The sequence below is a fragment of the Aulonocara sp. 'chitande type north' Nkhata Bay genome, linkage group LG3 (assembly GCF_057382095.1).
Source record: "Aulonocara sp. 'chitande type north' Nkhata Bay isolate Kocher_YH1m ecotype deep benthic linkage group LG3, A_spYH_male_GT1.1, whole genome shotgun sequence".
In the NCBI taxonomy this organism is placed as follows: Eukaryota; Metazoa; Chordata; class Actinopteri; order Cichliformes; family Cichlidae; genus Aulonocara; species Aulonocara sp. 'chitande type north' Nkhata Bay.
In genome coordinates, this window is record NC_141346.1 from 69,826,963 (window position 1) to 69,851,962 (window position 25,000).

The 25,000-nt window shown below is 44.0% G+C and overlaps 1 protein-coding gene across 1 annotated transcript in view; it reads left to right on the forward strand.

Moving 5' to 3' along the window:
• LOC147336871 (uncharacterized) overlaps positions 1-25,000 on the forward strand; it is a 54,767-nt gene that overhangs the window by 19,832 nt on the left and 9,935 nt on the right. Inside the window, exons 2-4 of the mRNA XM_086286232.1 lie at positions 3,280-3,385; positions 16,618-17,466; positions 17,792-18,201. Of these exons, the coding sequence (XP_086142358.1) occupies positions 3,368-3,385; positions 16,618-17,466; positions 17,792-18,201 (1,277 nt within the window). The 5' untranslated portion in view covers positions 3,280-3,367. The remainder of the gene's footprint in view (positions 1-3,279; positions 3,386-16,617; positions 17,467-17,791; positions 18,202-25,000) is intronic.

Here is a 25,000-nt window from a genome sequence, read left to right on the forward strand (position 1 = left end):
TCAGCGCGGCACACAGACCCGCTGTCTTCCCCCGCAGGAACAAAGCATCGAAGGCGTTTGGAAGGGAGGGGGGAGTGCGTGCTTATCAGTGTAAGTGTATGTGTGTGCGTGTCCAGAGTTCAGCTGAGACAGTGTCTTTCGGCCTATCAGGCTAAGTAAACAGTCCTCCAGCCGATCCAGGTGTCCTTCATGGGATGGGAAGAATAGTCATCACACAGTCGTTATCAGGGAGTTGTTTTGGTGGGCTCCAGCCTTGGGCCTAGCAGCTGGCGCCGTGGTGACCAAATGCAGAATATTGTTGATTTCTCCTTTATGCGAGCAGCGAATTTAGCACTCTGACACTGGGGCCTCGATTTCCCGTTGGAGCGCTGCGAGCCTCCCCATGATGGTATCAAGCTTCTGTTCCGTGGTGTTGTCATTCTGTTGATTCTGAGACCCCACAGCTGCAGTGAGCCGTTCTGCGATGTTATCCAACTTCCGCTCAAGGGTGTTATTGTGAGCAGGCCCCTCTCTGATGTATCCCATCATACGCTCAATGGTGTTAGTTTGAGTCTTCACGGCAGCTGTAAGCATCTCCAAGGTGTTAACCATTCGGTGTGGGAGGCCGCGCCTCGTCCCATCGCTTCAATTCCAGCGGTCAGCTTAGGGGGGGTTTGAACAGCTGGTTCCGCTCTCTTATTTCTCCGATAAGTCAGGGCCAAGCCAGCTCCGATCAGCAAGAACCCTGTTATCATGGTTCCGAATAGGTAAATATCCTCAGCGTCCTCGATAGACAGTCCCGCCAGGCACAAGATCCTCCAGGTCTGCCACCCATCCATCGTGTATCCGGCAGGGAAAGTCCCTCCAGGGCACTCGGGCTCTCCCGAGCCCAGACTTCTCGTTGAGAAGAGGGTGTCAATAGCATTCAGAGACCAGTTGATCAAATCCATAATTTCCTGTTAGGTTATAGAAAACGACAGTGAGAGACTGTTCCAGGGAAAAGTAGTGCACACAAGACAAGACAGGACACAAGAGGCTAAGCAGGGAAGATAAGGGGAAGGAGGAGAGGAGAAAAGTGCGACCGCCTTCACCGAGAGCCAAGTAGAAAGAAGCTACTTGATCTTTCTGACACACGCACCGGAGCGTCAGCTTCAAGCGAACCATCACTACCTCTCACATCTAAAGGTGTCAAGGTAACTTTGAACTGAGTTCAGTCAATCTGGAGTTTTTCCAAGTTTTCTGTTGCTCTGTGTGAGAGAAGAGCGTTAAAGGCGGGGCTCTCCAGAGTCCAGCAAAACAGGAAACCACAGCTGGGTGTGTGTAAGTGTGCAAACCAATAGAATGCATCGTGGTGGGGGGGCATCACGGGCAAGAAAAAAAATAATAATCGGTCGTACCCATGCTTCCCCGACGTCATGCCAGCGCATATTGGGAAATTCGTAGGCACCGATCGGTTTTCTATCAGCCATTTGCTGGGAGTAAGGGCGCCCTCCGTTTGCGAGATGCGCCTGCTGCTGGCGGCACAGGGAGGAGAGGGCGGGGTGGCGGGGAGTCTCTGGCTGGCTGGAGCGGCATCTAATAACCAACTCGCAAAACAAAATAAAAACAACACAACAAACAGATATTATGATACAGACTTATAATCTGCACCGATGTTCTTTCTAAATTCTATAAAGTGAGCGCGAGAGCCCTCGGTGCGCCTGCGTGCTGCTGAAGTCAAAGTAAACTTTATTGTTATCTCCGCTACAGACAGTCCAGCATATAGAGAGACGAGACGACGAGGCTGCAGTTACAGCGGTGCAAGTAAACAAACAATAAATATAAGAAGAGTAAGAAAATAAATCTACACTTTAGGACTCGGGGTAAAGGATCAATAACAATTTAAATTTATAATTTACAGTTTGATGATTTAAAGTCTCACACAACCCGTCAAAAGGGGCGGGGCCGGCTGCTTCCAAGTAGAGCACATTTCATTTATAATGATGTAAATCCAAGCCCATCATGGATTCACGATCTGAATCCTGGGTTGTGTGAAATCCCAGAAATCAACCTTAAACAAAGTGAATCTGTGAACTAAGGTGTAGGTCTGTTAGGTTAATTGTGCTGATCCTCGGGTTGGGGGATTTGTGTTTGTACTGGAGCACAAAATTCAAACCAATGGAAGATGGACAACAAAAGTTCAAAGCCATCAGGTGCTCAGGTTAGAAAAAAGAGAAAAGATGCAGGTAAGCAGACGTGTGATTGGATAATGGCAGGTCATCCTGAACCAATCAGACTAAACTCCAAACAATACATTATGTTACAGATTTTAATATTAATTAGTCATTGTTACTTGTTGATTTGTCCTTTTCTCATTGTGTGACGAATTATGACGACTGTTTGGTAGCTGTTATTGTCTCTCTCTCTCTCTCTTCATGTGTGTTTCTCTGGTGAAACAATAGTTTTGTGTTAATGTTAGGGCTGCACGATTTTGCATAAAATGAGAATCACCATTTTTTGGCTTAGAATTGAGATCATGATTCTCTTATAACAATAAATAAACATAAAACAACAAATGTCTCTCGTTTTGTTGTTGCAGCAAAATGTTGTCCTGCTTGAAATTCCGTCTCCACCATTGCTCGACGCTGCGTGTACAGAGCAGGTAGTGCAACAATAGAAAAATAGTTGCGGGACGGCACTGTGTAGCGTTTGTCTAGGGTGTTGATCGTTTTCCTAAATCCCTCATTTTGCACAGTGTTGATGGAGCCATATCTTTGGTCAGGTGATAAGTGATAGCCTCCGTAATGTCTTTGTGCCTGCGGGAGTTCGACGTGTATAGGGAAGCGCTGTATAAGGTTCCCGTTATTGATGTTTGGGTGGTTGACCGGGACGGATTTTCTCCTGTCACTTTCTCGTCATCCCTGACGTGCTCTCCGTTGTTGTTTCCCTGCTAATTTTAGCATCACACGGCACAGCTTCTGTATAACGTGGTATAAGGCTCCGCCCTTGTCATTTGTTGAGCAGGAAGAGTGAGCGCTTGTTTTCATGCAGAGTACGTCCCGGATCAAAATGTGGTACATTTGATCCCTGTTGTCTTTGCTTGATGATTGGTTTGAGTCTTGACAATCCACATTGCTGGCGTTGCATCTTTCAATGGCAGCAATGGCAGGTATCAGTGCTCAAAGCTTTTGTGTTTGTTTCCAACAAGTTGCCCACCTCGGGAAACAAAAATGTGTTCTTTTACTTGTCAGATGAACATATGAGCCACTTTGACTCTTCAGTGCAGTGTGGAGCCTAACAAAGATCTGTTTTGTGTCCCAGCTGATCAGCAGGAGGAGGAGAGTCTGACGGAGCAGCAGAGGAACATTTTCATCTACTTGGACTCAGCTCAGCCACTACAGAGGAAACAATGAGCTCAACACAGAAGGTGACAGACAGAGCAGGACCATATGACCAAAGATATTTATCACCATATACATTTGAACATTTGCCATAACGATGTAGCTGACGATAGAATTGACACCAGACAAAATACTTTACAGCTGCACAACTTTATTAAAAACCCATCAATGTATTTTCACTGAAACAAGCAGCTGTTGTTTATGTGCATTAAAGTTATATAAAAATCTAACAGTGCAAATGCAAATTCCTCGCTGACAGTTTAACCAAAAGGCGTTTCCAGTGGAAACTGGCCGACACATCCTGAGCATAACCATGTATAATATCCACTAAACTTCAGAAGAGGTTATACAGTCGTGGCCAAAAGGTTTGAGAATTGCATAAATATTGGAACCTGGAGAAGTTGCTGCTTAAGTTTTTATAATAGCATTTTGCCTGCACTCCAGAATGTTATGAGGAGTGATCAGATGAACTGCATCGTCCTTCTTTGCCATGAAAACGAACTTAATCCCCAAAAAGCCTTACCACTGCATTTCATTGCTGTCATCAAAGGACCTGCTGAGACCATTTCAGTGATCGTCTTCTTAACTCAGGTGAGAATGTTGGCGAGCACGAGGCTGGAGATCATCATGGCTGTATCCCGATTCAGGTTCTGCAGCTTTAAAGTCCTCAAGGGCCGCGTACTCAAAGACCGCTAAGGCCGAAGTGCGAGGCTCGTAGGCTCGTGAAATGGGACGTCTAGCCTCCGTCGCGCTGCCCAGGTTGCCTAGCAACCATGATACTAACAGCTGGAAACGTTTCATACAGCTTTGTTTGACAGAAATGAAGGAGAACATATTTAGTTCATTTGTTTCTACATGAGCTCTGTGTGATTTGATGAGTATCTGAGGCTGAGACCACAGGACTGTGAAACATGATTGTTGGGCTTCATTTCTGTGCTGAACAGTCGTTTAAGATTAGCTGTAAATAACAATTAGCTGATGTTGTTCATGAGACTAAAGTCATCTCACTGTGGTAATGTAAATATAATATGGCCAATATTATAGTTATTATATTAATCACTTCACTCACAGACAAGTATCTGTGACAGTGTGTATACAGATGTATCATATATAAGAGACAAATATTGTTCGTTTAATATGTTGGTACTAAATGTGGCTGAATGCTTACATATATGTGTAAAAAGCAAATGTAGGAGCTGTGATAACTGTGTCTGATAGAATGAAGAGTAGACTGATATATGAAATATTCCTTTATTGGGTGAGAAAATCAGACCATGTCATAACTGCTTTAAGTCACAAAGAATAGATATCAGAGCCTTAAACGGGCTGACTTCTGCTAAATGGGTCAAACTGGGCAGAAAGTCTACAAACACATAACATCCTTATAGAATATGATGTAACACTATAGATCAACTTAGCTCAGAATATATAAAGCATATAAACAGTTACAGCAATATGATGCAACAAACACAGCAGCTACTGATCCAAAATACTCAAAGCTTCATAGAACTGAAACCAACATTTATTTTTAGCTCCATTCTGCTGCTGATACAGACTTTAGGTTTCTGAACATTAAACTTGTTGCTGCCTTTCATAGTGTGTAACTTGAAGGCCCTGAGTACTTTCTCCCACACTGAAAACACTGGGATGATCACATTATTTGAACATTACCTAATAAGACTGATTCAGCACAGACAGTTATGTTAAACTTTCCTAGCAGTCCTTCACAAACAGGGAACAGTCTGTCTATTCTCTCCATCTGTCAGCTGCTGCTGGCTCTTCCTCCTCCTCTTCCTCACACACTGCTGAGTTTGTCCTGGTGGATCATCAGGGGTGCAAAGCCTCACAGATGATGTGCAGCAGTGGCTCCCTCAGTCTGTCCTCACTCTGGACACTTGCAGTCGTCACACATGGAAATCAAATGTGTGATAAGCTGCAGGATTCAAACACAAGTGTAACTTATAAACACATGTTCATACTTTTATTCCACAATCAGAGAGAAAGAAACAGAGAGAGAGTGCAGGACAGACAGACAGGTGACAGTCTCAGGTGTACACACTGCTACACAACAGCACCAGAGAAGCAGGATTTAGTGTTTGTGTTATTACGAGTGTAAACAAGAAGAGTTCCAGATGGTGCAGTGGACACATGTGTGACTGCTGTGATTAAAGCATCTTTCTTTCAGCTTAACGAGTGAACCGTCAGCTCGTTCAAACACACGTTAAAGTGCGTTTGGCTCGACACCACCGAACAGAGGCAGCAATATAACACAGCTAACATTAACAGTGCAGTGAATCCTGCTTGTGCCGTGATGTTCAGGACTGCAAACCGAGCAGCATCACTGACTTTCAGCTTGTTGTGTTTGTGGATATATGACTGACTTTAATTATCCACAAAATCATCACATTCTCTGTCAGATTAAGGTCGACTATTGAACAGCGTATATTTTAAAGGCTTTAAAACCAAGTTAACGCTGAAAGTACAAACATCACTAATGTCACATAACTCTGCCGACAAGGCATAGCTATGGCTATGAAATGCTCTTTGTGTATCACTTCTTCATTATGAAAGATGTCATTAATGCACTAGTAATGTCTCATCTGGAGTATTGTTCAATCATTTGGTCAGCAGCTAATAAGACAGATCTTAACAGACTTCAGTTAGTCCAGAATAAGGCATCTAGATTAGTGTGAAGATGTTCATACTGATAAAATGCATAATAACCTTTCTTGGCTTCCTGTACAGGCTAAAATATTCTATGGCTTACTTGTAGTTCTAAAGAAAGCAATTCTGTTAAACACACCACATTTATTCTGCTCAGCTGCAGTATCCAGATGAAATACATCATCATATTACACAGTTTTCAACAAGCTGCAATTTAGTAAATGCTCGAGTTAAAAGTAACGTTTTGTAAAACTGTTACATTTAGAGCAACTTTTAAGTGGAATAAGTTGCCTTAAAAAATTAGAGAATTATTCAAAACTTCAATGAACACTTAAAAGCCGATTTACAGAGCTTTTAGTTGTTGTAAATATTGTAAGACACGATTTGTTTTTGAAATTTGTGTAATGTGCCTCAATGTTATTGATATTATTATTATTATTATTATAATTTCCGGGGGCGAGGTCACTGAGGCAGTTAAACAACTCCTTGGTGGCAGAGCCCCTGGTGTTGATGAGGTCCGCCCCGATTTCCTGAAGGCTCTGGACATTGTAGGGCTGTCCTGGTTGACACGCCTCTGCAATGTTGTGTGGAGATCAGGGGCAGTACCTGTGGACTGGCAGACCGGGGTGGTGGTCCCCATCTTTAAGAAGGGGGACCGGAGGGTGTGTTCCAACTACAGGGGGATCACACTCCTCAGCCTCCCTGGGAAAGTCTATGCCAGGGTGCTGGAGAGGAGAGTTCGTCCGTTAGTCGAACCTCGGATACAGGAGGGACAATGCGGTTTTCGTCCTGGTCGCGGAACACTGGACCAGCTCTTTATCCTCTCGAGGATACTTGAGGGTGCATGGGAGTTTGCCCAACCAGTCTACATGTGTTTTGTGACTTGGAGAAGGCATTCGACCGTGTCCTTCGGGGTGTCCTGTGGGAGGTGTTGCGGGAGTATGGGGTGTCTGGCCCATTGCTACGGGCCATTCGATCCCTATACAACCGTTGCAAGAGCTTGGTTCGCATTGCCGGCAATAAGTCGGACTCGTTCCCGGTGGGTGATGGGCTCCGCCAGGGCTGCCCTTTGTCTCCGGTTCTGTTCATAATTTTTATGGACAGGATTTCTAGGCGCAGCCAAGTGGCAGAGGGCTTTCGCTTTGGTGGCCTCAGAATCTCATCTCTGATTTTTGCGGATGATGTGGTTCTGTTGGCTTCATCGGGTGAGGGCCTCCAGCTCACACTGGAACGGTTTGCAGCCGAGTGTGAAGCAGCGGGAATGAGGATCAACACCTCCAAATCTAAGGCCATGGTTCTCAGCCGGAAAAGGGTGGAGTGCCCACTCCGGGTCGGGGATGAGTTCCTGCCCCAAGTGGAGGAGTTCAAGTATCTCGGGGTCTTGTTCGCTAGTGATGGGAGAAGGGAGCCGGAGATCGACAGACAGACTGGGGCTGCAGCTGCAGTAATGCGGACGCTGCACCGGTCAGTCGTGGTGAAGAGGGAGCTGAGTGTAAAAGCGAAGCTCTCAATTTTTTTTTTTTTTTTTTTTTTCTTTTCCTAAATGACATCAGAAACAGCAGTATGCGACATTACGTGATGGCAGAGCTTCAGTTCATCCTTTGTCATTTTTTTTTTTTTTTTTTTTTTTATTTTTTTTTTTAATAAATAGGACAGGGGGAATGAATGAGAGAGAGAGGGGGAGAGAAAGAAAGAAAACCAAAGGGGAGAAGAGACGGTGAGAAGGGGGGGGAAGAGAGAGAAAAAATTAAAAAAAAACTCCTGGGTCACCTGTATGGAGAAAAAAAAAAAAAAAAAAACAAACAAAAACAAACAGAGGAGACAGCAAACAACAAAGAGCAACATAATAATAGAGAAAACAAAGCACCATCACAATAAACTAGCTAGTCATAGATATCAGTATTTACTAAGTAATAAACGATATTGTGCAGCACGCAAGATAGACAGCGCACAGTGTGCTTTGAGGCAGCAGCCAAGAAAGCTTTAGTCCGCGTCTGTGAATACCCATGTGTGCATACCTGTGTGGATCAGCATGCTTGCATTCCAAAGGTTTCTCCATGTAATGATCTGCTAGGGAGTGTGGGGGGGCCACAGCCCCGTCCTCCAGGGTGTGAAGCGGGTATGGAGGAGATCAAAACTCCAGACATCCAGAGGCCCCCAGAACACAAGAGACCATGGAAGACCAACAGAGGGGCAGCCGTGCCACTGTCCCAGTAAGAGCTGAGGAGAGTCCCAGATGAGGGCTCGCCCAGCAGCCGCGGAGCAGAAGTCAGGGGGAGTTGCAGTGACGCGCCCGTGAGCTCCGCCGGCCCCCAGCTGCGCCTGAGTGACCGAGCCCTAGGCCGAGAGGCTGGGGGCACCCCACCTCCAAAGGGGCCCGAGCGAGCCCCAGGCCCCGACAAGCGGCCGCCAAGGAGTGAGCCGGTGTGTACCCGGACGCCCACCCCCAGACACAAAGAACCACCAACACACCGACACCTGAGGGAGTCCGCCACCGGCAGGGGAAGTGGTGGTGGGTGGAGATAGGCCTCCAAACCTTGGAAGGCCTGAGGTGTCCCCAGAGAGGTGGCGTCTGATACCCAACCTGACATATAGACACAGACATACAGGCACACACAGACACAAACATCCATTCCCACCCTCATGCTCTCATATGCACTCACTCCACACTCAACCAACGTGGAGACAGACATAAAGAGACGCTGTACACACAATCACACTCCCCAAGCGTACTCTACAAACCGGGTCTAGGTACCCTTGCCCCTGGAGGGGGGAATTGCACCCAGACCCAGGTGGTGTTACCCTTTTCCCTGCGGTGGGGAGAGGCAGACCACCCCGACTCCGCAGCAGCAGGGAGGCCCCACACCCCAGACCGCAGTCGGACGGCCAACTCCTCCTACTAGCCCTCCCGCTCCAGCAGGCCGCAGAGAATGGGGGTGGGAGAAGACTCCAAACCTCCCTCCACCCGCTCATTGTAGTGTTGATGCATATGTGTTCTAAGGTGCAATTAAAACCCAGGAGGGCATGGAGCTACCTGCCAAGGAGCAGCAGGTAAGCGCATAGTCCCTCCTGCTAACCCTCAATGACTAAGTGTATTTAAAATTGAGAGGTGGGCAACGACGTCAGGGGTGAGGTATACACCCTGATGGTGATTTGGACTCCGTGATTGTGCCCACCCCCAAGATCCTATATGTATGTGTAATGAGAGTGTGAATAATGTGAATGTCTAAGTTGTGGGATAAAATTGAGGCAGAGGCAGCCAGAAGGGGACAGGGGAGGGGGGTAGCCTCCTCTGCACCCTGGTGACATACCCCCACTCCAAGGCCCTGCATGTGTGGGTGGTTGTGGAGGAGCGGGAAGAGGGAGGCAGCTGGAGATGGGGAGGGAAGGAAGGGGGGGGCAGGTAACCCCTCCCTGGGGCCAGCTCCCCCGCTGACCCCAGTAGGCACTCCCACCCTCCGCGACCCGCCAGGGAAGGGGGGCCCAGGCCCATCAGACCGGGGCCCAGTGCAGTAGCGCCCCCCGGCTCCACAGAGCCCTGGACAGCCCACCCAACCCCACCACAGAGAAAACTGCACCCACCCCACCAACCACACATCTTCCAGACTACATAAGACGGTAAACGCCCAGGCTGAGATCTTCCTCCACCTCTCCTGTATCTCCCCCTCCTGCAGAGAGTTCCTGAGAGAAGAAAGCTCCTGCAAGATGTGACCATCCCCCCCACCAGTTGAAGAGCCCCCCAGGCGGCTCGATGCACCGGCGGCACCCTGCTCCAGGGCCGGGCCCCCATGCACCCACCCGCCCACAACCCCGGCAACACACCAACCAGGACCCGAGCCCCCGAGGCCCGGCCCGGGCCCCAGCCCAGAGACGGAGCGCCCCCAGAACCTCACGCCCATCCCGGACCCACCCAGGGGCAGCCAGGTTGCCAGGTCAGTAACCCACGTCCGTCAGCACAGACCCTCCCCTAGCCCCGCTGCACGCAGCCGCGAGGAAACAGTCACCTGAGAGCCAACAGAGCCCTCAACCGGACGTGACCGCTACCCCGGGTTGAGCCCCCCAAGGAAGATGCCTCCGGGGAACCCCCCGACGCCCTAAGCCTGTCCCTACCCCCTCACCAATCACAACAGTGAAGGCGGGACCAAACTATGACCCCCCACCCCCACTAGGTGATGGAGCTGATAAAAGGGGCCCAGAGCAATTGATCTAATGTGGTGGCAGAGGCTGTGTCAAGACTAATGTAATCTAATAGATAATTTCTATATTGGTTAGAATTAAGATTATTTTTATTTTTCCAGTTCATGAGGACTGTTTTCTTGGCTATGCATAGGGCAGTGAAGATCATATGGGCTATATTCTTTTCTGAAGTGACATTATCTAAGCTGCCCAACAAACACACTAAGGGGGAGGTTGGAATGTTACATTTCAGACATTTTGATAAGTCTTCACACATCTCGCGCCAAAACTTTTGCACTGGTGGACAGAACCAAAGAGCGTGGATGTAATTGTCTGGTGTATTGCCTTGACAGTGTGAGCAGTTGTTGGAAGATGTAAAGCCCATCTTGAACATCCGATGACCTGTATAGTGCACTCTATGAAGTATTTTGTATTGTATTAATTGCAGACTGGGATTTTTAATTAATTTAAAAGTTTTTAAGCAAATCTGAGACCAGAAGTTTTGGTCTAGGTTGACTGATAAATCTGCTTCCCACTTTGCAGTAGGAAGGGATATTGATTCATCTAATTTAGAAAGTGTTCTGTATATTTTAGATAATAATTTGGGGGATTTAAGAGTAAGAAAATGTGCCGCACTTAGTGGTGTTTGTAATTCAACTTGACTGAGGTTAAATTTCTTTTTTACTATGGATTTAATTTGTTGATATTCTAAAAACCTTGTCTTGTTGATCCCATATTGTTCAACTAGTCTGTCAAATGGAATAAATTCTGTTCCCTCTAATATATGTTCTAAGTATTTAATTCCTTTACAACTCCATTCTGGGAAATTAATCATATTATTGTTTTGTAATATGTCAGGGTTATTCCAGATAGGTGTACGTTTGCATGGGATTAATGAAGACTCCGTTATTTTTAGAAACTCCCACCATGCTGTTAGAGAAAAGCTGATGTTGATACTTTTAAAGCATTCATGTCTTTTGATGTTTGAGCTAATAAATGGTAGGTCTGAAATCTCTAGATCCTTGCATAGTGCCTGTTCAACATCTAGCCAGGGCTCAACTAAGAAGGTATGTTTTAACCATTCTGAGATGAACTGAAGCCTGTTGGCTAAGAAGTATTGGTGAAAATTAGGCAGATCTAATCCTCCTCTATCCTTGGTTCTTTGTAGCGTTTTTAAGCTAATACGCGGGGGTTTATCTTTCCAAAGGAATTTGGAAATATATGAATCCAGAGATCTGAACCAATCTTGTGATGGTTTGTTAGGGATCATCAAAAATAAGTAATTTATTTTTGGCAAGATCATCATTTTTATAGTGGCGACCCTTCCCATGAGTGATATGGGTAAAGATTTCCATCTAGTCAGATCGCCTTCTACTTTCTTTAGAAGTGGGATGTGGTTTAGTTTAGTTAAGTCTGAAAGCTTAGGAGAGATATTAATACCTAAATATTTAATATTTCCGGATTGCAGTGGGGCAGAGGAAGAATTATGGAAGGAGCAGTTAATGGGGAGAACTGTAGATTTTGGCCAGTTAATTGAATAATCTGAAACTCTTGAAAACCAGTTTATTAAAGTAATTACCTCAGAGAGGTTGGTTTGTGTGTTTTGCAGAAAAAGCAACACATCATCCGCATAGAGACTGATTTTATGTTCTATGTTCTTACATTTTATGCCCTTGATTGTTGTAGCCTGTCTAAATGCTGCTGCTAGAGGTTCGATAAAAATTGCAAAAAGTGAGGGGGAGAGTGGGCATCCCTGTCTGGTGCCCCTCAGGAGACAGAAGCTGGAGGATGTCTGGTCATTTGTTCTGATACGAGCCGTTGGGGAATTGTATAATATTCTTATCCAGTTTATGAAAGAGTTTCCAAAACCAAATTTGTGTAAAGTTGCGAATAAAAATTTCCAATTAACTCTGTCAAATGCTTTTTCTGCATCTAGAGATAATATTATGGTTTCGATGTTTTTATCGTATGAGTAGTCTATTAAATTAAGTAATCTACGAGTGTTTGTTGAGGAGTGCCGACCTTTTATGAAACCAGTTTGGTCAGGATGAATTAAGAGGGGGGTCATTTTCTCTAATCTCTTTGAGAGAGCTTTGCAGATTATTTTAAGGTCTACATTTAAAAGAGAAATTGGACGATAGCTTGAGGGAAATAAAGGGTCTTTGCCTGGTTTTAGCAGGAGACTAATGTTGGCAGAATTCATATTTGGTGGTAGTCTGCCCTTTTCCTCGATTTCCTGCAACATGCTGTGGAATACTGGTGCCAAAATTGTCCAGAATTCTTTGTAGAATTCTGCAGGGAAGCCGTCTGGACCTGGAGCCTTATTATTGGGCATACTTATCAGGGCTTCCTGGAGTTCACTTGGCGTCAGTGGCGAATCCAGTTCCATTGCTTGATTGTCTAGTAATTTTGGAAGAGTTACGTTGTCAAGAAACAGATCAATTTCATTTTTAGATGGGTTTATTTGTGGTGAGTATAAAGTTTCATAGAAATCCCTAAAAATGTTGTTTATTCTTCCAGGATCATATATTGTGTTCCCCGATAAATCTTTAGCAGCACATATAGTTGTTTTTTCTTTATTTATTTTTAGCTGGTTAGCTAGAAATCGACCTGATTTGTTACTGTGTTCAAAATTCTGCAAGCGAAGTCTTTGTATAAGGAATTGTGTTTTTTTATTAATAGTTTCATTTAATTCTAGTTTTGTTTTGCATATTTTGTTCAATGTTTCCTGATCTTGGTGGGACGCGTAGGCTTCTTCTAGTGATTTGATGTTCTTTTCTAATTCCTGAATATTTTTGTTTTCTTCTTTCTTTTTGTGTGATGAGAAAGAAATTATTTTACCTCTCATCACAGCTTTCCCTGCTTCCCATAGAACAGAAGCAGATATTCCGGGAGTGTCATTAAAGTCTAAATATGAAGTCCATTCCTTTTTAAAGTATTTAATAAAGTCTTCATCTTTAAGTAGTGATATATTAAATCTCCAGTTTTTACTTGGCGTAGTATTATTCTTGTGCATTAGTGTTAAAGATACAGGAGCATGATCGCTGACAGCTATAGGATGAATCTCAGTGTCTGAAATGTCACACAGCAGTGAGCTGCTGACCAAAAAATAATCCAGACGAGAGTGAGAGTGATGAACATGCGAGAAAAAAGTATATTCCTTACTGGTGGGGTGAAGAGAGCGCCATGCATCGCAAAGACCAAAGTCGTTCATATACTGTTTGATTATATTTGTGGACTGCCAATTACGCTGAGTTCCTGTTGTGTTGAGCCTATCCATTTCTTCATTTAGTCCAAGGTTGAGGTCACCGCCAAGAATGAGTGTGCAATCAAGGTGTTCAGAGAGTGCACTAAAAAAACCGTGGAAGAATGAGGGTTCATCAACATTTGGACCATATATACTAACAATACATAGTTTTTTGTTCAATATTGATAGTTTAATAATTAGAAATCTATCCTCTGGATCTATAACTGTATCGAGTACTGTAAAATTAACATTTTTATGTATTAAAATTGCTACTCCCCGTTGTCTAGAATTATAACCGGCTGCAAACACGTTAGGAAACTCAGGTGTTTTAAGTTCATTTAAACCTGTGACAGGTTTGTGAGTTTCTTGTAATAAAACAACATCTGCCTGTAGTTTTTTAAGCTGGTTAAATATTTTTAACCTCTTTCCTCTGGAGCCAGCTCCATTTACATTCCATGTGACAAACCTCAGCATGCCCTTAATTGTGCGTGTATGTTTAATGATGTATGCTGGGTGTTTCGTTTAGACAGGTGGAGAGAATATGGAAACATCCCTTGTTTATAAATAGAAAGAGAAAAAGAAGTGTGGTGAGAGACTCCATAAGTCTGACTATGTGTGTGATTATTCACTAATATGAACAAGCGTGGCTTGCTTATGTGTCCTGCAAGTCTGTGCGTGCTGTGAGGCTGTTGTGAATGTGCTGCCGTTGAGCTGATGTGTTTGCGTGATCGTGTTGTGAAAATATGGAGAAATAGAGGGTGTTGTTTGTAGGTGAGTGGGGGAGTAGGTGACCACAGCAGTGAAAGACAAGAGAAAGAAAGAAACCACATGAACTGTGAGCGACAACAAAAAAAAGGAAACGAAACGGAAACATTCCAATTAAAGCAATGACGGAGGGTGACGGTGTTATATCTGCTATGACATCCTACTGATATTACTAGGTTAAACACATTTTAAAGGAGAAAGTGTGAATGAATAAGAAAAGAGTGTAGCGGGTTCTTATCTGGAGTGCAGTCAGTATAACCACAGTGTGGTGCCGGGGTCGCGGTACAGCTGTCCGTCCACGTAGAGCCGGTCCACGGCGATGACAGCACGGGAGCCTTTCTGGATAAAGCTACGTCGAACTGGGAACAGGACCTTGCGTCGTTCCAGGATCTCTTTGGGGAACTGGTCGTTCACGCTGAAGTCCGTTCCTTTCAGCTCTCTGCCGCGACTCTTCACCTGTTCCTTTTGTTTGAATTGGCTGAATTTGGCCACAATAGGCCGTGGTCTCCCGGTCCGCGATCGCGCGCCCCCCAAGCGATGTACTCTATCGAAGTCGATGTTCTTTACGGTGTCCTCCGGCAGCTTCAGGTGGATTTTAATGAAGTTTTTCACCGTTGCCTCTGCGTCCTCTCCGGCAGTTTCTGGAATACCAGAAAACACAAGATTATCTCTCATGCTACGGGCTTGTAGATCGATAACGGACTCTTTTATTTTTTTATTTTCAATGTTTAGCTGGGTCACGTTATCGGTGAGAGATTTAACCGACTCCCGTAGCGTGGCATTTTCAGCGGCAAGCGTTTCCACCTGCCGCTGGCTGAATTCCAGGGATTCTCTCAGAGATTTAAATTCCCGGTGTAAAATCTCCACCAGGGACAGCCTCGCATCGAAACTGGACAATCGCTTGTCGATTGACTCCAGGATTTCTGCGATGTCTTTGCCGGCAGGCGATGTTGTACCGGGGGAGTCTGCCTGGCGACTTCTCTTCGATGACGGCGTCTCGATTTTGGCCGGGGAAGATGCACTCTGGGCCTTATGCATTACTAAATCTTGAAAACAGCGGTCGATGTAATCTTGGAGAGCGTCTAAACTCTCCCCGTTGTCCTCCAGGGTGTTAGAGATGATAAAACAGATGTTGTTAGTTATATGACAATTGATTAGTATATTTGGTAATACTGAAGCTTGGAAAACCTTTGTTAAACTCTATGCTACCATTTGCTTTTTCTCCGCCAAAATCTCCGGCGTCTGACGTCACCTACAACATCACTTCCGTCACTTACCTCACTTCCGTCCGTCACTTACCCTCTCAATTTACCGGTCGATCTACGTCCCTACCCTCATCTATGGCCACGAGCTGTGGGTAGTGACCGAAAGAACGAGATCGCGGATACAAGCGGCGGAAATGAGCTTCCTCCGAAGGGTGGCTGGCCTCTCCCTTAGAGATAGGGTGAGAAGTTCGGCCATCCGGGAGGGGCTCAGAGTAGAGCAGCTGCTGCTCCACATCGAAAGGAGCCAGCTGAGGTGGTTCGGGCATCTGATAAGGATGCCCCCTGGGCGCCTCCTGGGCGAGGTGTTCCAGGCATGTCCCACCGGGAGGAGGCCCCGGGGCAGACCCAGGACACGCTGGAGAGATTATATCTCTCGGCTGGCCTGGGAACGCCTTGGTATTCCCCCGGACAAGCTGGAGGAGGTGGCTGGGGAGAGGGAGGTCTGGGCCTCTTTGCTTAGTCTGCTACCCCCGCGACCCGACCTCGGATAAAGCGGATGCAGATGGATGGATGGATGGATATTGTAAGACATGATTTGTTTTTGAAATTTGTGTAATGTGCCTCAATGTTATTGATATTATTATTATTATTATTATTGATTGCTTATATTTGAACAATTGTGAAACCTCACTGTGGATGTAAGAGTGAAATTATGTGGATATCTTGAATCCACTTTATTGTGTAATATTTTATGTGAGTATTTGACGGAAGACGAGCAACATCTGTTGTGGAAGCTAACAGGGTTCCTTTAGAATAAACAAACATAGGATTTATTATCACTGAATAATTATGTATAAATCTATACAAATTATAGAAATATGTAATAGGAAACAACAAAATAATCTAAATTATAAAATAATGTGTGTGTGTGTGTGTGTGTGTGTGTGTGTGTGTGTGTGTGTGTGTACAATCAGGAGGGATGGGCATGATTTTAGTGTTTGAAGAGTCATGAATTATCTTTAACAGCAGGTTGGATGTAATGTGTTAGAACTACCAGCAGGTGGGGATAAGAGACCTTTAAGGTGTTTGGTGCCACGCTCCACCTTCAGGTTTAAAACTAGTGTTAATGGAGTTTGAAGGTTGAGTTTGTTCCACGACTGCATTTCACTCACTGCCTCTGTTTGTATCTCTGTCACTGCAGGACCAACATGGAGCCAGAAGTCAGCGCTCTCAGGAGGCCGACAAACCTCACAGAAGAAAGGGAGAGAAAAAACACACCTGTGACGAGTGTGGGAAGGGTTTTACTGTGAGGGCTTCACTAAAACGGCATCAGGTCATCCACACTGGAGAGAGACCGTTCAGCTGTGACTTGTGTGGGAAGGGTTTTACTGTGAGGGCTAATCTAAAACAACACCAACTCATCCACAGTGGAGTTAAAGCGTACAGCTGTGATCAGTGTGGCAGAGCTTTTACTCGCAGTAGCCACTTACAGAAGCATCTAGTTACCCACTCTGGAATTAAGGCATACAGCTGTGATCAGTGTGGGATGGAGTTTACTGAGAAGACTTCACTAAAACAGCATCTGGTCATCCACACTGGAGAGAGACCGTTCAGCTGTGACTTGTGTGGAAAGTCTTTTTCCTTGAAGGGTTCCCTAAAAAAACACCAAGTCATCCACAGTGGAGTTAAAGCGTACAGCTGTGATCAGTGTGGCAGAGCTTTTACTCACAGTAGCAGCTTACAGAGGCATCTAGTTACCCACTCTGGAATTAAGGCATACAGCTGTGACATCTGTGGAAAAAATTTCAGCCAGAAAGGGAGCCGAAATGAACACCTACGCATTCACACCAGACATGATGTGTACTGCTGTGAACAGTGTGGCAAATACTTTACAACAGACGCACACTTACAACAACACATGTTTACCCACACTGAGGAGAGACCTTATCAATGTGCCCTGTGTGAGAAGACTTTTAAATCTCCACATGACCTGAGACGACACCAACAGATCCACACCAGAAAGAGACTCTACAAGTGCAGCTACTGTGAGGTATGTATTTATATTGTTATCTTGTCATTTTAGCCTGACTGTTTGGAACAACTCTGCTCATTAAACTGTGTTAGCATGTTAGCAATTCTACTGCATGGAAAAGCAGCTCTGAGTGATTATTCAGATTTTCCTTTCAGTTATGATTTTAATATTACTGTAGTATTATGGTGGTAGTATTGTAGTTATTGCAGCCCAGTAAACTGAGTGTGTTAACTGAAACAGTCAAATGTAGTTGGACGTCTGCAGAGATGCTCTTTATTTCAGGCGACGTTCAGGATACAAATGTTGAAGGACTGACTTACACTGTCTTTGTGTCTTTGTTTAGAAGCAGAGCGACACAGATGGATCCAGTTCTCAACCCTGTCATCACTGTGGTGGTGGGAAAGACTTTCATTGTGACCTCTGTGGAAAAACTTTCAGTCGGCAAAAGACCCTAAAAGTACATCAACATAGACACACTGGAGACAAACTGAAATACTGCAAAGAATGTGGGAGAAGCTTCACCACAACAAATCACTTAAAACAACATGAACTGATTCACAGTGGGGTTAAAAAGCACCTCTGTGATCAGTGTGGGTCATCCTTCACCACTGAAGGTCAGCTTAAATCACACAAACGAGTCCACACAGGAGAGAAACCACACAAGTGCAGACACTGTGAGAGAAGCTTCTCACAGTCAGGTCATCGTAACAGGCATGAACGTGCACACATGGAAGGAAACTACAGCTGTGACCAGTGTGACAAGAGCTTCAGGAATCTCAGTTCATACTCTGCACACAAACGATCCCACGTTACTAATAAACTGTTTCACTGTTACCAATGTGCCCAAACATTCACCTCATTGTCTGCTCTGTGCAAACATCAGCGCGATCACTCAGGGCTGAAATCACTCCCATCACTGGATCACAGTGAATCTGAAGACACAGAAAGATCCTCTGGTCAGACTCAAAAAGCTTGAGATCAGGCTCCACAGAGTTCAGATAGAATCATTTAAACTTGTGTTGAACTGAACTGGTTGCTGGGATGAACTTCTATATAATACAGATCTTAATACAGATTTTAACTACCTGTTCCTTGATTCTTAACATTGTTGCACCTATCAAAATGAAACGCCCCAGAACTTACTCACAATGTTGGTTAAATGATTCTGTTCGTGCTTTACGACGTATATGTCGGCGGGATGAGAGGAAGTGGAGGAATGATAGACTCCAGTCATCATATGACATTTTACGTATTAGCCGCTCGAAGTTCCAAACTGCTGCCAGAATGGCTAAAGCAGCTTTTCTCTCTAAAATTATTACCACTAATGGTGATAATCCTCGAATTCTATTTAAAAATTTTAACTCTGTGGTGAACCCCTGCCCTTCTATGCCACTGCCGTGCTCCATGGGTCTTTGTGAAAAATTTTCAAACTATTTTTTAGATAAAGTTTTATCTCTTAAATCTACTCTTCCTTTGGTGACTGATAGTATGTCTATTCCTGATTGTTCTGCTACTCTTTATCAATTTGAACCCGTTTCACTCTCTACTCTGAAGCGTCTAATTGATAAACTGAACAATACTAATTTTGTACATGATGTTCTTCCATCCCGTATAGTCAAGGATTGTTTTAATGCAATTGGACCTTGTTTATTGTCCATATTGAACCTTTCCTTGTTTTCTGGCTATGTACCTTCAGCTCTCAAACAATAATTCAAACAAACAATAAGCTATAATTCAACCTGTTCTAAAAAAAAAAGGAACCTTGATCATAGTGATTTTGCCAACTATAGGCCGATTTCTAAGCTTCCCTTCCTGGCTAAAATTCTTGAGAAGGTGGTTCTGCTTCAACTGCAGATCTACCTGGATGAGAATAATATAAATGATAAATTTCAATCGGCCTTCAAACAACATCACAGCACTGAATCAGCGCTGCTTCGTGTTTTCAATGATCTTTTACTAATGGCTGACAATGGACACCCCTCTGTCCTAGTGCTATTGGATCTTTCATCGGCATTTGACATGGTTGACCATAACATCCTATTGGCGAGACTAGAGCACACTGTAGGCATTAAGGGCGCTGCCTTGGATTGGTTTAAATCTTACCTCTCCAATCGGCTCTCTTCGGTACATTTGGCCACATCCTCTTCTTCGGCTGTACCTGTTTGCTGCGGTGTCCCCCAGGGATCTGTGTTAGGCCCTACCCTTTTCTCATTGTACATGCTTCCCTTAAGTGCTATCTTTGAGAAATACCACATTGCTTTTCACTATTATGCGGATGATATCAAGATCTATTTTGAGTTAAACGATGATCTTGCTCTGTCTTTGAATAGCTTTCGAGAATGCATGTGTGAGGTCAAGAAATGGCTTTTGGCAAACACTCTTATCCTTAATGATAAGAAAACTGAAATTATGATTTTTGGTAGTAATGCCCTTCGTGCCAAACTTCGGGATGCCTTTGGTTTTCTCACTAGTTCTTTCTCTGACACTGTTAGGAATCTGGGTGTCTTATTTGACAGCTCATTTAAACTTGATAAACAAGTGTCTGCTGTTGTCAGATCCAGTTTTTACCAGCTTCGCCTTATTTCTAAGGCCAGGCAGTATATCCCGTATAAAGACCTAGAAAAGCTCATCCACGCCTTTGTAACGTCAAGGCTAGATTACTGTAATTCACTTTATTGTGGTCTCCACTCTACCCTTTTACATAGATTACAGACAGTTCAGAATGCTGCAGCACGCATTCTAACTAAAACCAAGAAGTTTGCCCACATTACTCCTGTCCTAGCTGATCTGCACTGGTTGCCTGTCAAATATCGTATTCAATTTAAAATTTTGTTGTTTACTTTTAAAATTACCAATAACACTGCACCAAGCTATCTTAAGGAACTTTTAAACCCATATGCTCCTGCTAGGGCTTTAAGGTCATCCTCACAGTTACTGTTGGTTCAGCCCAGATCTCGACTGAAATCTAGAGGTGATTGATCGTTTGCTCTAGTTGCACCGGAGCTGTGGAACAATCTCCCGATTGGCATCCGGGCGTCTGATTCTATTCATTCTTTTAAATCACGGCTCAAAACATATCTGTTTAAACTTGCCTTTTCTACCAGTTAAATGCTGGCTTGCTTGCAGTGACCTATTGTATTAAATTCTCTGCTATCTTTCCATTATTGGTGTCTTTTATCATGGTGGTACAGTCTTACCTTGCTATAACCTATGTGCTGCAGTTTACTCTTATTGGTGGCTTTTATCTGTGAACATAATCCGTTACTTTTATGAATTTGATGTTAATGTGTGAACTGTTTCCCTGCTGGATAGTGATCCACTGTAACTCTGCTCCTCCTTCCTGTTTAGGATTTCTGTGGCTGAAGTAAAATTCCCTCCATCCATCACTTATCCCAGCTAACCCAAAGTGAAATAAAGTTTTGCTGGTCTTAAAAAAGCATTACAATAATGGGCATTACCAATGCAAACTGAATGATACAGAAGATGAAAGAAGAGACTTTGATCAGTTAATAAAGCTCATGATCTTACGTTGGTCAAATATGATGCTCTAAATCAGAATCATCAGAATCAGAATACTTTATTGATCCCTGGGGGAAATTATTTTTTGTTACAGTGCTCCATTTTAAACCAACATTAAGACAAGACAGACAATACGCTAACTAAGAATAGTACAATATATACATATATATACATACATACATACATACATACATACATACATACAAAGAAACATGTGTAGCTGTAGCAGCAAACAGTGTGTTAAGTGGATGCGTTGTACAGGGAGATGGCCACAGGCAGGAATGATTTCCTGTGTCGTTCAGTGGTGCTTTTCGGTAATCTCAGTCTCTCACTGAACGAGCTCCTGTGACTGACCAACATGTCATGGAGTGGGTGGGAGGTGTTATCCAACATTGTCTTTATCTTGGACAGCATCCGCCTCTCCGACACCACCTTGAGGGAGTCCAGCTCCATCCCCACAACATTGCTGGCCTTACGGATCAGTTTATTAAGTCTGTTGGCATCTGCGACCCTCAGCCTGCTCCCCCAGCATGCAACAGCATAGAGGATCGCACTGGCCACAACAGACTCATAGAAAATCCTCAGCATTTTCTGGCAGATGTTGAAGGACCTCAGTTGCCTCAAAAAATAGAGACGAATCAAATCAAATAAAAGTTTGAAAATAAATGATGTATTTTTAAATGCTGCAACAAATGTTCACAAAAAGTAACTATAATTAAAACCAGTTAAACAAAATCAAATGTTTGAATCATGCTTAACCAAATGCCAGGCTGGAGAGCTGAACCTAAAGTATACGTAGAAAGATTTGAACATCTGGGCCCTATTTCAGGAAGCCGGTTTAGAAAACTCAGAGTGAAAAACGATACTCAGGGTTGAGTAACCCCGAACTGTCCAACTTGGAATATTCGGTTTCAGAAAGGCCGATAACAAGTAGTTCAATCAACGCGGAGTTGCTTTAACCCCAAGTCAAGCGCGCGGACGAGGATACATAAAGCCCTGATTAGTGGAGCACAGATTAAGCGAGTCACCATGGAGACTGAGAGAAAGAAGGCGCGGTCAATGTATTTTACAGCGCTTGACGCCGAAATTCTGTTGGCAGCATATGCCGATAACATGCAAATTCCGCGGAAAAAAGTAACACAGCCTCAGCTGCAAAAGAAAGGGAGCATGCATGGCAAAACAAAGCCGACAGAGTCAATGCGTGAGTGTTAATTTAAACATTGATCTAGGGATTTCCACCCATTTAACACGTTATTTTATTATATGTTATTTTATTTTTTATTCTATACATTTGATTTTGTGATGTGATTTGAGCGCAGGTGCAACCCAACAGGCCCCAAACGTTCCTGGCAGCAAGTAAAAATGAAATGTAAAAATATAGTCCAAACAGGTAAGGTGTAATTGTATTATGAGCCATAGTGCTTGGTCTGTTTGTCCTATGTAAATCAATTGCAGTTAGAGGCTACATTAATTTTCTTTCTGTAAGCACTTATTGAAATTATCTGAGCACATTACAAGTACATATTTGCTTACTCTGTATGCTCAAATGTGGCCCGTTATAGCCAACAGAAAAAAAGCGGAGGCCCGAAAAACAGGTGGGGGTCCTCCACCACCACCACTCACAGAGCCTGGCCACTTGGCTTCCACATTTGTGATAATGTTGGCAGCATCACATATGATCTTCACAGTGCAGAGAACACAAATTAGCATCCATTACTATAATGGTATAATTTGTTAGTTTGAAATGCTACAGGGAACTATGTACCTGTACATTAATGCTGTGGAAAGACTTCCTGTTCACATAGTCTCCTTCATTTACTGAAGGAGCAATGATTGGAATGCGAGTGCCATCTATACAGCCAATCACGCCTGGGAACCGTGGGAATAAATGTAGAATTTAAGTGGTAGTTCAAATATCACCACATCATGAATTAAGTTTTGTTCATCCTGATACCTGCAATTTTGTGGAATCCCTCTTTGATGAATCTTGTGGGTCTGTGACCGGGGAACACCACAAACCAGTACAGGAGACGTTTCAGTGCAACTGTAACATTCCTGACTGCCCGACAGACAGTAGCCTTGGAAACGTGCTCAGCGTCACCAATATTATACAGAAAGCTCCCGTTTGCAACAAACCGAAGTGCAATACAAATAATATGTACAGAACTGAGAGAATGTCCGCGATGTGTCACATGAGCAATATTAGGCCTGAGGATGTTATTCACGTAAATTATAGATTGTGCTGGAAAACGGTAACGTTCACACAGGAAATCATCAGGGAATGGTAAAATGTCCAAACGCACTCTAATTACTCTCTCCCGGCGGAGAGCTCTGCGGAGAATTCGTGCTTCAACATCTACTGGCTCTTCAAGGAAGGGACACGCCATGTCTGACACTTCCTACAGTCAGGTTTCCGACAAAGAGGCGGGGACAGTCAGGGTTAGTTGAAGTAAACCTGCTAGGGGGCAGGTCGCTTCATGGAGTGTGTCGTCATAGTGACTCACTCAGGATTAATCTAAACTTGCTTTGTGAAACCGAAAACCCAGAGTTTTCATTAACTCAGGGTGTACTTAGTCAGAGTTTGCACTAAACCAGCTTCCTGAAATAGGGCCCTGAGCAGTTTTTAATGTTTTTATCACATATAAATGTCACAGCAGTGGGTCCTGGCCCAATGCTTTGTGTTTTTGGTTTTCTTTGACTCTTGTTTTTCTTGGTTTTTGTTCTTCTTATTTATCAGGCTCTCAGTAATCTTAGTTCTCCCTCCCTCAGTGTTCATTTCAGCCTGTGTTTAGTTTCTGTTCCCGTGTCCCACGTTTCATCGTTTCATGTCGAGTTTCATAATTTAGCACATTTAGCATTAAGGGTACAGCAAGGATATACTTTTACTTATTGTGGCAGGGGTGTGGTCTCTGGCCTGCTGCAGTGGAGGCTGGTGGCGGGACGTTGGACGGCACAGGTGAGGGTGATGGAGCTCATGACTCTCCCCTTTATAGTGACGGAGGAGACTGGCGTGGGGGAAGCGTGTAGTGGAGGAAGCCGAGGAGAGAGCTGGTCTTCATCGTTACCTGGCAACAGTAGCCCTCATCTGACTTTATTGGAGGATATTTACACCAGCAACACGGTTTAGTTTGATATGACGGATTAACAACATGTGCTGTGATATCCTGTTCATCTGTAATAGATACTGGATCTAATCAGTCAGCAGATATTTGATCAGCTTATTTATAATTATACTAGAAACAAATACAACTGTGTTGGTGATTCATGCAAACTTGCATATCAGCCTTTGAAGGTTTTGTAGTATTGAGAACAAAGAGGTTGTGTTAGGGCTGAAAAGCCCGACTTGTTCTCCTCTGCAGGTCATCAAATGCACCACAGAAGTTTGTGTTTGCACAGCCTGTATTTGTTTGATGGCTTTATTATTCTCTGTTCAAAGACAGTAAATGTGGAAAACGTCTCATGTAGAATCAGCTTCATTTAAAATGACTGCAAACATTTAGAGAACATGTGCTGCTGTTTGTCCTACATTTCAACACTGAATGAACCCTGAAAACATGATGGCAGCTGGCAGGTTGGAGTTCACATGAAATATCGGCTGTATGAAGACTGGAAATATAGATGATAAAAGCATGCAGCCAAACATTTGTGGACATGATTAAACTATCTGATCCAAAAAGCAGGAAGTGACACAGCTAGAAAGTGTGTAACAGCTGAAGTCAAATGTAATGCAGAGTTGAATCTGCACTTGGATCCATCTGTGAAAGGTCCACATGTAGGGATCACATGAGTCCTGATGTTTGTCAGTCAGCTTGATAACTCCATCTACTGTGGGCTACATATACTGGGCTGGTAGCTCCACAGTGTTGAAAAGAAACTATTAAATGTGCAAAGTTTAAAATCAGAGGCTCTTCTAACACAGGAGCCATGTTGAGTTTAGATCACAGCCGACCACCGGAAATGGCTGAAATGAAATGGAATGAAGCCCATTGACAGCCAGCAGGTCTAAACAGGAACGAACCCATTTGTATGTGTG